The sequence below is a fragment of the Xyrauchen texanus genome, chromosome 18 (assembly GCF_025860055.1).
Source record: "Xyrauchen texanus isolate HMW12.3.18 chromosome 18, RBS_HiC_50CHRs, whole genome shotgun sequence".
Classification (NCBI taxonomy): domain Eukaryota; kingdom Metazoa; phylum Chordata; class Actinopteri; order Cypriniformes; family Catostomidae; genus Xyrauchen; species Xyrauchen texanus.
The window spans coordinates 10,820,648-10,833,319 of NC_068293.1; the positions used below are offsets into that span (position 1 = coordinate 10,820,648).

The 12,672-nt window shown below is 38.4% G+C and overlaps 1 protein-coding gene across 1 annotated transcript in view; it reads right to left on the reverse strand.

The window, feature by feature from the left end:
• The window catches only part of LOC127658575 (nuclear receptor subfamily 1 group I member 2-like), a 49,175-nt gene that overhangs the window by 15,842 nt on the left and 20,661 nt on the right, over positions 1-12,672 (reverse strand). Inside the window, exons 2-6 of the mRNA XM_052147940.1 lie at positions 11,308-11,499; positions 9,695-9,825; positions 6,771-6,940; positions 3,571-3,854; positions 780-925 (exon numbers count right to left, since the gene is read on the reverse strand). Coding sequence (XP_052003900.1) covers positions 780-925; positions 3,571-3,854; positions 6,771-6,940; positions 9,695-9,825; positions 11,308-11,435 — 859 coding nt within the window. The 5' untranslated portion in view covers positions 11,436-11,499. The remainder of the gene's footprint in view (positions 1-779; positions 926-3,570; positions 3,855-6,770; positions 6,941-9,694; positions 9,826-11,307; positions 11,500-12,672) is intronic.

The following is a 12,672-nucleotide window of genomic DNA, read 5'->3' on the forward strand; positions in this document are numbered from 1 at the left end:
CTTTCTTGCGCTACAGGGGGTTTATCCTGCTCTTTCCTCCTGCGTTCCTCTCCTCCTCTTTGCTGGTGCATTTTGTCGGTGATAGGGGGCAGAAACCTTTTCAGTGTGTTTTATCATAGCACTCTTGTTTTCTTTATTGCCTTGTGTGGCCATGGTTACCTGGCTTTCTTCCTCTAAGCATTGTGCTGAACCATGCATGCAATGTTCACAAACCCTAAAATACCAAAGCACTTTACAAAATCACTTTACAAAGTCATCATTTGTCCTTGATAAGAAAGTAACATGACATCTAAATTAATTGACCAATTTACTTTCTTAATCCTTGTTCCTGGTCTTACTGATTCAATGGTGCAGGTTATTTAAAAGAAAAAATAATAATAAAATATATCTGCAATCTTTTATCTAAATGTATTCATTCCATCTGATCTGAAATGACTTTTCTGCTCCAAATTTTTCAGCAGTCCTTTCAATCACCTGGCTTCATTAACATTCACTTTTCAGAATATAATTGAGTCCTGATGGATAAAATCAAGTCCTGCCCTACATTTTTTCCTTATTGAAAATCCTATTTGACTCAGAAATATGTCAGATTCCGAACATAACATTTTTTATGAAAAAAAAAAAAATCAATACAAATGTTAAGAAAAAGGATAACGTAATTAAAATGTGTTGCAATCATTTTTTTTTATGTTGACTTCAACCACTACTTTACGAGCACACAAAAACAAGTCTTACGTACCTCAGTAAAACGAAACTTTAATTAGTAATAAGACCCTAACCTCGCATGCAGTCATCCATGCAGTACTGCAGCGGGCCGCACTCCCAAATGCCTGTCGTCTCATTAAAGAACATGTTGAAGTGAATTAGAATGATCTCAAAGGTCGCACCTTTCAGCAGCGAGATCTGGTCCTCTATAATCAGAGCCCTGCCAATTCACACGGGAGAACAACAACATAATTACAAACTTACATAAGACCTTAAAGAGCAAGAAACAGCAGTCATAGGGACACAGTGACCCAGTTTACACCTGGTTGCATCTGTTCTGGGTGATCTGTATTGACTAAATACAGGTGTAAATGAGAGGTAAAATGTTTTGTGTTCCGATTACTCAAACCACATTTGAAGGTAGACGAAAACACATGTGACCACATTGCATCTGTAGTGTAAACGCAAATCTGTCCTGATGCATCCTGGACAACAGCGAAGGACCGCCTACCCACCTGTCAATCCTTCACTGCTTCAAAACAAAGGTTTTATACTCTGCCAATTACGTACAGATTTGAAAGAAAATAAGCGTATGATTCATGAACTTCAGACTGCTTGTCTGACATCAACTTTAATATTCAAATGTCCAACTTGACTCACGGCATCATGCAGTAACACAATGTTGTAGTGTTTGATGTATGTTGACATCAGTGGCATGTGTTGGACTTTTGAAAAGTCCAATAGAAATTCATTTTTCAGTTCCAGTTGACATTTAAATAGCTTTCAGGTTAAACCCATACAAATCTAAAATCTGATTTACCACAACATATGATATGAAAATGTAGGGCTGTATAAAAATATATAACATAAAGTCTATGTACATATATGCCCAAACAAAATGAAGATTATATATTTTAAATGCCATATATCAGATTTGAGGCATTTAAGGCAGAGGCATATGAAATACAGTTTAACTTACACTGTAAATAAGCATGAAATATTATTTCTGTGTATTAACACTTTTTATTAAATCAAGTCAAATCAAAGACTCATAAAGTTTATGCATTCTTTTATAATGATTATTTTTACACTGCCTCTAAATCAATACCTATAAGACTATAACAACAAGTATATTTCATGTGTATTTCATCTGTTCGCCTATTATTTTTATAGTCATCTCATTTTCATCAGTGGTGATTTCTCAGGGCCAGCAAAGCCTTCTCTGCTAAATAAATATTTTTCATCCTTTCATTCTCATTGACCTTTTTGCCTATGTATTTTTAATAGCTTTCCACTCTTAATTAATGTACAAACGAATAGCAAAAAAACAAAAATATATGTCCAATCAGAATTTATTCCTCGATGCTTACAAGCACAGTGTGACAAATGTTTCACAAATTGCCCAAAGCCATGCTCCTTAACCAAAGTAGCATGTGAGTCTGAGCTCCACCCGGTCAGGCCTTTTTCCACAGAATCCCTCAACAGTGGAAATGAATGCGCATCTAATGTCAGATTGTCAGATTCATCAGCCAATCAGATTGATTTATTTGTTCTTAGTGGGTTTGGTCTTTAGGATATGTCCCGGTCGAGGCCTTCTAGCTGGCCTTGAGTGACGCAATCGCTTTAAGTGATGTATGTAATTTGAAAGCGTCGGCTGTCATCACTGCTGATTCTGCCGTTGAGAAAGAGATCCTTATGGATTTAAAAACATGAGATGTTCTGCATGATCATACGATTGATAGATTAATGAAACAGGAAAGTAGGACTTATTTGCACTTCAACTAAATTGGTAAATGTTTTTGCATTGTTATAGCAACATCAGGAGTTTTCTAAGTGTAAATTAGGCTGCTTGCGCATTCAGTGTCGGATCAAGTTTTGAAAAGTAACCGTGTACCCTGATGACACAAAATGTATTGTAAGTGAAATTTAAATCACAAATATTATTAGAGAGAGCTTATTCTTGATATTAGATCTCCTTTGTTCTGACTTTCGTGCATGGACGTGTTTTTCAAATTTCAATTGGTATTATTAGTTGACTGCCATGTAATGTTTGATGGAAACATGACATCTTATTCATTGTGAAACTGTGTTTTCTTAATGGCATGAATCACACTGAACGCCTAGACTTAAAATGCACGGGCCACGGCTGTCCATCATCTTATCCTTGGTAAACAACATAGGGCTTATGATGGCACGGATCTGTACCTTTAAGAACGATTGCTCACTAAACAGTGTGTCACTCACACAACATTTCAGATTTCAAGTATTTTTAAGTTCATTTTGATTTGGATGTGACCAAAAGTGCAGTTTTCTGTCAAATAGTTTCTGCACTTCCATCAGTTTGTCACATTCTGCAGAGACCCGCTGTTAGGACGAGAGCATGAAAGGCGGGCAGTATCGCATTGATTGATTGACAGCGTATTGAATGAATCAGCGCTAATCAGAGCCAGCGTCTCCCCTCACGTGACGTTTCATTTATATCTGGCTGTTAACCCCCCCACCCCCACTATCACACCATGCTAGGTGATGAATGAGATAGCAATGAGCTGAAGGGAGACTTGAGAGATGCTGCCTCCCACTGAAACTTTATCGGCTGGGTATCGCTGTTTGACAGGGTGCCTGCAGAAAGATGAATTCTACGCACATTATTTGAGCACACATTTCCTAACATTGTTTTGTTTTAGTTATGTACCGCAGTTTATTTTGCTCACCTGAATTTTTGAGGACATATTGCTTCCAAAAGTAAACAAATTTGAGACGCATTTTACTGCCAGGTGCAAACATTGACCTCTCTTGCCCGGCCACCCATTATCAGATCACCCGAGACAGATTTTAATAGCAGGTGTAAACAGGGCCAGTATTTACCTGAACATTGTAAGTGCCTTGCCAAAGTTGATGACATTCTTGATCAAGTACGTGGTGAGGTCTGTAAAATGTGGCAGAGATGTGAAGATGGCACTGGCAAGCGGCTTCATTTCTTTATTCTGAGGTTGCTGAGAGTTGGAGGAAGTGGACGAAGGGGAGGTGAAGCTGATGGCCATCTGCATTGAATCTTCAGGCTCATGTTTGCTCATGCTTAGATGGGAGTGCCTGCTGCTGTTTTGTTGTTGATTGTGCTCAGAGATGGCTTTTTGATCCCGATCTAGAGGCTGTGGACAGAAAATCTTAAAGATAATTGTTCAATAATTACACATCAAAAATATATATATTTTTTTGGCTTTTATTTAATGTCTGTAAGCTTTAAGGCCATCTTTATTCTAGTTTACTCCTAAAATTTGACAAAAATTCCCTTTTAGCAGACATAAATAGTATACAGATATAAATGTATAGAAAATATACAGTCTCTCTCTTCCGGGAAAACAAAACTCTCTATACTGAGAATGTCCTTCTCCCTGCTACTGTACAACAAGCAGTAAATCGTGGCTCATGGCTGTGACGTAACTAAAGCCTATTGGCTTTTAAACAGGCATACGCCCTTTATTATTATATCTCGATACTTTTCAGCCTATAACTGATTTACGCCATATCTCGAATTCTAGCTGAAACACTGAAATGTCCATTATTTGTGAAAGTAACAAGCTACTCACAACTTGAGTACTCTTTTAATTGAAACACTCGCCTGCTGTATATGCGTTGAGTCCACGGCCACATGCCTTGAGTGTGTGCGTGTGTTTGTGTGTGTGTGAGACGCGATGTTCCGTATTGTTGTAGCTGTGATGATTCATGAAGCGTTCGGAGAGTCCCAATTTCCACCTTTCAACTGGGGAAAATGCAACGAAATGACACTTTGTCAGACTTCTAACCTGGAAACTCGTGTGGAAATCTTCAACTCCCATTTCGTCGAGATGCAGGTGTGTGTTACGTCATGCAAACATTTCGGCACCCAGGGCAGGGAGGTTTACAGTCAGTGACAAAAATTGATAATAAAACATGTTTAGCAGAGAGAGGTGTTCAAAACAAGGTTAATTACACTTGATTATCGTAACGATAGCATTGCTGCGTCGTATATAAGTTAGGTTGCTATGAGACATCTCGGACAATCAATGTACCCCTCAAAATCACAACGTAATCAATCTCAAAATTAAAAATAAGCCCCCTCTATTACACATTCGTGTTAAGTTGTTTCAGGTAATTGCCACTGAATTTCAAATTAAGTGAAATGTCACATCATGCGTGAATGATCACCATCGATCATTGTTTTCATGATCGATCATTGCTGCCACGTCAGAGTACTCGAGCACTCATGCCCATCCCTGGTGGATAGGGGGCAGTTTCAGAGAAGGACGTTCATGCCTGCTGTGTATTGCTCTTTTATGAGTGGGAACTCAAACTATTTAGAGGAAATAAACTCTTTGATTGATGATTCTCAAATGATTGATCACAAAGATGTAGATTTTAGGTTTTGGTTCTGCATCGGATTTGCTTTGCTGTTGTTAAGACCAAAGGAATCACTGCATGCTTCTATGAAAAACAGTGATGCAGTGTTTTGTCATGTATGTTCATGTATTTTCAGGGATGGGCATTTTGGTCATTTTGTGAGTACACTCGTTGAGTACTCAAAGGGCAATTACATGTTCATAACTGTATATAATAACATATCTGCTGCATTGCGTCTTGCTGTTATTATTATAGGCTGTTATAAAATAGTATGTTACAAAATGTACAAAAGATTGTTTAATCAAAATATAATGCATCATATTTTGTCATTATGTGAAGATTCGCTGCTCAACTCAATGACAGAATGTGCACAATGCACACCTGTCTGTTCTTCCTTCAGTTTACCATAGTAATCTTAGTAAGTGTGCACCAGTTTTTTTTAGTGACTGTCTGAACAGTCTATTTTCAAATAACAGGAGATGCCATAACAATTGCGTTTTAATATGCGTGTTAAGTTGAAGTTCAGTTTTGAAGATGCTGCATTGTGTTCCATTTAACTGCGCTCTGTCTAGCTGTTTGAAACACTCGCCTGCTGTACACTGCCACATGAGCCTGGTGTATGTGTAAGTGTGTGTGTGTGTGTCCAAATGTTTGCTCTTGTGAGGAAAGCCACGATTCTCTGTATTGTTGTTGCTGTGATTCATGAAGCATTCCATTCGATTCGAAGAGTGAATTTCCATCTTTCAACTGAGGAAACTGCCACGGAATTACACTTTATTTAGGATATCTAACTTGGAAACTCAAGCGGAAATCTTCATTTATTTCGTCGAGATCCAGGTGTGTGTTAGGTCACACAGGGCAGGGAGGTTTACAGTCAGTGACAATCATTCACTTTTATTAAATAATATCCATTAACAAGTCAAAGTTCTTACATTAAATGATAATAAAGCATGTTTAGCAAACGTTTTACAGAGACAGGTGTTCAAAACACGGTCAATTACACTCTCTTTGTTTTGATTATCGTACCGATAGCATTGCAGCATCGTACTGGTTTGTTTGCCATGAGAGGTCTCTGATAATCAATGTACCCCTCAAGGTCACAACGTAATCAATCTAAAAAATAAGCTTCCTCTGACACGTTTGTGTTTAGTTGTCAGGTAATTGTCACTGAATTTCGAATTAAGTGAAAAGATCACTATCGATCATCGTTTTCATGATCAATCATTGCTGCCATGTCCGAGTACCCGATTCCTCGAGTACTCGTGCCCATCCCTAGCTAATATTACAATGACGTCATCACTGTCAGTGATTTTCATAAACGTCAATCTCAAATTTCTTAAAAAGTAAAACATTTTGAAAAAACTGACAATATGCCTAAAGCTGAAATTTTCTACAATACAAAGTTTCAATGTAAGTATTTAAGGTTGAATTAAATGCAGAAGTTAAACCTAATACTTAGGTTTAGAGATTTAGAACAACCCCACCAGAATGTTTGAGTATATCAATACAGTGCTGTCTTGCAAACACTGAAAAAAGTGACTGTTTTAGACACACCATCCTCAGCTTTGTAGCATTCTAGCAAAAAAAAAAAAAACAACTAACAATATAATCAAGCTTGTTGTCATTAAATAAGGGACATGACTATTATTTTTCTCAATCACACAAACACAATTGGATAATTGTCTTACCCGAAACTGAATGAAATGGGCACAGGTCATGTCAAAGTTCTTTTTATGTGCAGTGAGCAGCTCCTGGATGACAGCTTCCTGTTGTGGGGAAAGCGTTACGGGCTCCTCCTGCATCTTCTTTCTCCTTATCTGTGACCTCCGTTTCTCCACAGCTTCATTTGACATAATCACTATTGAACAGAACCACACACATCAATGCGAGCAATGCCGACACAATGTCATTTTACACTCAGAATTCACAAACCTCTGACAATACACTATGGCCCTGATTTACTAAAGATTTGTGTGTATAAAATATTTGCAAACTTAATAGAAAACAAAACTTCACCGAAGTCACTGATCTACAAACGTCTACTGAGGATTGCCTCTTTTCGATGCACAAAATAGTTTTGTCAGTTCTTGGAGGTTTCTCTGAATGAAAATGCAATCTGTGGTGTAACTCCAACACGCACAAAACCAAGGGTGGTATGAATTCAAATTTATTAAATTGAACCTACAAAGTGATTTAGCATGTGTAACTGGTCCTACTCGACCCACTCCAAGTGAGATTCGAACCGGCACCAGCCTGTACGGGAGGCAGGCGCAATAACGAGAAGGCTAAAGGCTACAGCCTCTAGCGTCAGTCACTAATGTGCCTCTTGAGGGGACGTTTATACATGCCACACAGCTTTCACGTACCTGCTGGCTCCCGTAACATATGTCATTTCAGAAATGGTAACTGCAAGCGAAAGATAATACAACTATAAGACAGCATTGAAAGGCGTGCTGTGCGCCATGCTGTCATTAAAGAACAGAGACTTTGAGAACTGAGAATACGGAGCATAAAACACAGAATGCTGCTGGATTGAAGGCATACATTAAAAAAAAAATTAAAGAGCACCTATAATGGTTTTTCAAATATTACCTTTCATGTAGTGTGTTATATAGCTGTTTGTGAATGTAAAAAATCTGCTAATTTTCAAAGTTCAGAGTTATTGACTGGAGTAAGCTCAAGCAAGGTGGAGATGGTATAAACCATTCTTGCCAGCGATTATTATGGGGCATGTACAATAACTCGGAAACAAGATGGAGAAGTTAACGGAGCTTACCAGGCTAAAGAGGGAGTGCCGCGAGTGTAATATTATGTGTTTTATGGAGACGTGGCTGAATGAACGGACTTCCGATTAACTTGTTACACTTGATGGCTTCCAACTGGTTGAGGGCGGACAGGAATGCAAAGGAGATGGGTAAGATCCGCTTTTGTGCTTGAGTCCCAGAGGTAAGAAAGTTATTTGGGTTTGGAATTACATGAGGGTGAGTCAATTTGACAGAATTTTAATTTTTTTGTGAATTACTTTTATAATTAACAGTTGGTCCTCCCTAATAACTCCCCTGGGAAGTCTTTTCAAAAGTTGAAAGCTCACAGTTCTCTAGAATTTGTGTATGCTCTTGGATTTAGATTTGTTTTAACTAGAATTAAGGGGTCTAGTCAAACATTAATTAGCAGGGGGTGCCCCGTATACTTTGGCGATTTAGTGTACTTTACAAAATTCTACACTACACTCCATTACACATGACGTAAGGCTCACTGGTCTAATTATGAATAGAATAATAACCAATAAACTGGTAAAAAGAAAAACAGATATACGTAACTATGGAAACAATTAATAGGTCATTTTATGGCCATAGCACAAACCGAAAGGATGAGCCACATTCAAAGCCATTGTTAAATGCCAATAAATGAACTCCTGTGATCACAAATTCTGCATGAATGTGCTTAGATGCTGCGTTAGTTGGCAACCGTAAACAGCCTACAGTTACACATTGTTTTCACAAGGCACAATGCGACAACCAATTTGTCTGTCCACATTGAACGAAAAACTGCTGCGCGGAGTGGTACAATCACAGGCAATCAGAAGATATTTCATGTTAAATGTACAGCTATGGGGATTTTGCAGTGGGCGTGACTACCCAGCTCGACACCGCAGAAACCAAGCAATCAAAAACATTTGGGTTTGCTAGCGTTCCCACCAAGCTTTTTAACTGGCTTCACCAACAAGAGGTCAACTAGGAAGACCAGCACCAAACCAGTTAATATGATCACACGGGAAGTCTACATTTTATTTCAGAGAGTTGTGGTGTGACTGGAAAGCATGTTGCGTTAGCAGCATAGGAGAACCTGGTTCAGATGCCATGTTGAAACCAGGAAGTAATTGCATTTGCATAATCAGTAACAAGCACGATTCAAAGGCTGCATTTCTCCCACATTACATTTTTACTCAACTGATGGTTTAGGTTTGGGGTTTGAGTTGGGGGTACAGTTAATAAAATAAGCATTCCTCTTCAATGTATTACAGTCTGTCCCTTCACAACACGCTTTTGGCGCCCCTTTGTGGACACTACACCTGGAAAATGGAGCTCACACGTGGACATACAACCAACAAGCTTTGGCCACTTCTGAATTTCAGTCAGCACAGACAGATCTTAGCTAAAGAAAAGTCAACATACTGTTTCTGATTTCACTGTGAGATCAGTCTGAACCAGCCTGAACCGGCATGGAGATTCATACATGGAGAGGTGGTGGCGTAGTGGCTAAAGCACAGGGCTGTTAATCAGAAGGTCGCTGGTTCGAACCCCACGGCCACCACCATTGTGCCCTTGAGCAAGGCACTTAAGTCCAGGTTGTTCCGGGGGGATTGTCCCTGTAATAATTGTCCCTGTAGGATTCTTTTTAATATTAATAAATGGAACTATTTACTGAACACTGATGTATTTTATCATATTGCTGCTGCCATTGATGTACGAAAGAATGACTCACTCTTATTGCTTTAATTGACCATGAAGGTCCATGTGAAAATAAAATTGCTAGGGCAGTTTGCTGAAAAGTGAGCTCTGTGTGCACAGTTAGCACAGGGAACATGAAAGAGCAGCTCAATTAAACATACACTCTCTCTTCATTCCAATCGAGAGGCATTTCTGGAGTCGACAGGATTGGCACTGCCTCCTGTTGCTCTTGGTGATGACACAGGCATTCTGAAATGGGCAGCAGAACTGTGTTGGTCGCTTCATGGCACGCCTTAAAACAAGCAGAAATAAACATACAGGCATATGCTACAGTGAATTCCAAGAGAGAGAGGCAACATTGCAGAACAAGAAATACATTAGATACATGTCTATCCATATATGTATATATATATAAAACAATTTTTTTAATGCAAATCTATCATGTTTTTAAAAAACAACTCAAGCACCACAAGAAGCCCACAAGTACTGCATGAATGCACTTGAATGAACACAATTTGTTGTTATGTGTGTGGGTTGGTCACAAATTCACATTTGCTGCAATATAATCATTTTCTCTTTTCACAGGTCACTTTCAAGTCTTTGACGTAAATCATAACTGAATGATACTTTTACAGTATCTACAACCTCTGTGTCATTCTGAAGGTCCCGTTTTCAGTTTAGGTGAGATTTTATCTCTCCAAGGTTCATTACATTCAAGCACACCCAACAAACACATTTCAATATACTTATCCTTGATCTCCGAGTCATTTCTAGCACATAAAAAAATTCTAATTCAAATTACAAATGAAAAATCTGTCATCATTTACTCTCCCTCGTGTCGTTCCAGATCCGTTTGACTCTCTCTGTTCTGTGAAACACAAAAGTAAAATTTCTTGAAGAATATCTAGTTGACTACCATGCCTGGAGTCGCAAGATCGCATCCAGGGTGTGCTGAGTGCCTCCAACAAGGTCTCCTAAGCAACCAAATTGGCCCGGTTGCTAGGGAGGGTAGAGTCAAATGGGTAACCTCCTCATGGTCGCTATAATGTGGTTTTCGCTCTCGGTGGGGTAAATGAAATTAAATGAAGATTGGATCTGTCAAGCAAAATTCCCATCTGCTGCAGCTGCAAATATGGCACCTTTGACATCAATGACCTTTGGTCATGAGAAACACGAAAACCAATGTTGTTTGGCATAATTTGTGTTGACGCACAATTTTTGTTGTCTATACAACTTCGGAAACACATTTCAGAGCTTTGGTGAAGGGGATTATTAATTGTGAATAATGACTCAAAGCTACCATATGGCTTCAGAAGACTTGGATTATAATGTAAAGGTCCTCTGGACTTCATTTATGGTGCTTTTTTGACAATTTGGAGCTTGACAGACCCAGTCCCCATTCATTACATAGAAAAAAACCTTACTTTTGTGTTTTATGGAGGAGAGAATGCCATACAGGTTTGGAGCAACATGAGGGTGAGGATACTATGACATTGAATACATTTTGTCTGAACAATTCCTTTAAAAAAATAACAAGAAAGAAAAGGACATGAAAACAACAGGAATTCTTCTCTCTTTGTTATTATAAATTAGTATTCCCTCATATCTACAGGCTAGTTAGTGAGCTGGATACTTCAGGGTAACACTTTGTGAAGGTAATTTAATCCTATTCTATCCTCAATCGCGATTCCTTCCTCATCCACCCTCCCTTTTCTCTCCATAAGATTCTCAGCATGTCGGTTTTGTCTTATAGGTAATGAATCAGCTCACTCACCTGAAAAAGCCTTTGCAGCCCTCACAGGTCATGGCGTTAAAGTGATAGCCTGTGGATTTGTCACCACATACTTGACAAATTTTGGGCTCGTCTATCCTCCTCCGTTTCCACCTCGGAACCATCATCATGAACCCAGTCGCCTAGGGGAGAGAGCTCCTCCAGTTCTTTACTCATCCTGAGCTGTAACAAGCACTGTAGCAAGCAGACATGTCACACTATTACTCTTGCTCATGAACCATCGTTTGATCATTATCTCATCAATGACATCACATGCACTGTAAAATGTTCTCTAAAACCCTTAATGTGACTTAATAAAAAAATGAGCGAGAGAGAGAGAGAGAGAGAGAGAGAGAGAGAGAGAGAGAGATGGAAGACTATACATATAATTTATTATACATAATGTTAAAATATTTTAAAGGAAGGTATTTAATAATGCAATGTACATGTAAAGAAATTCTTTCATTTCAGTTAGCAAATTAAATAAAACTGCATTAAATGGTTTGACATGATTTTAGTACACACATGCTCCCAATAGGCATCCCAATAAGCAAATATTGTCCACCTGTGCATGAGTCACCACTAAATGCCTCCTTCAATTTCTATTAAAACAATGCAACGCATACTTCAATATAATGAATTAAACTTACAAACAATCCAGCAATGCAAGCAATCACGTTTATTTTTCACTCAACTTACACCATCTAAATAAACAACCTCCAGCAAGCCTCTTTGAATGCTAAAATTCTCGAATCACCATCAGTAATACATGTAATAATCAGCACAAAAGCACTAAACAGTTAATTGTAAGCACGTAAATCCCTCTGACTATCAATGCTATCTGTATCAGTAAATCATCAAATAAAGCAGAAGGTTTTCAGAGTTCAGGCAACATACCCTTTGCATTATCAGTGTCTCGCAGAAATGTGAAGTGTGTCCTCCAGGGCAAGACCTTTATCCTAAACAAGCTTTTGACAGAACACAGCGCATACACACAGCAATGCCAAACAGAGCTGAATTACGTGTTGCCATGGTATTCACGTGGAACCACAACGCAATTGTCAAGGCAGACTTCCTTTCTAACCCATAATACTGAAGTGCTGCAACATAATTGCCAATAAGTTTATTCAGGATTTGTAGGGATAGGCAAGAAATAAATGGAAGTTCATGGAAAAACACTTAAAGTGAATAGAAAAGTCTAAGAACACAAAACACTATTAATACTTTTTATTGAGCTTTTTTTCTATTACTATATTGTTATCTTACAGTATTTGATGAAGTGGTCCATTTTAATCATTTAAAATTATTTTGCCTTTTATTAGATTTGATCAATTAATTTATGGTATCAATAAATCTCATTATTTTGTG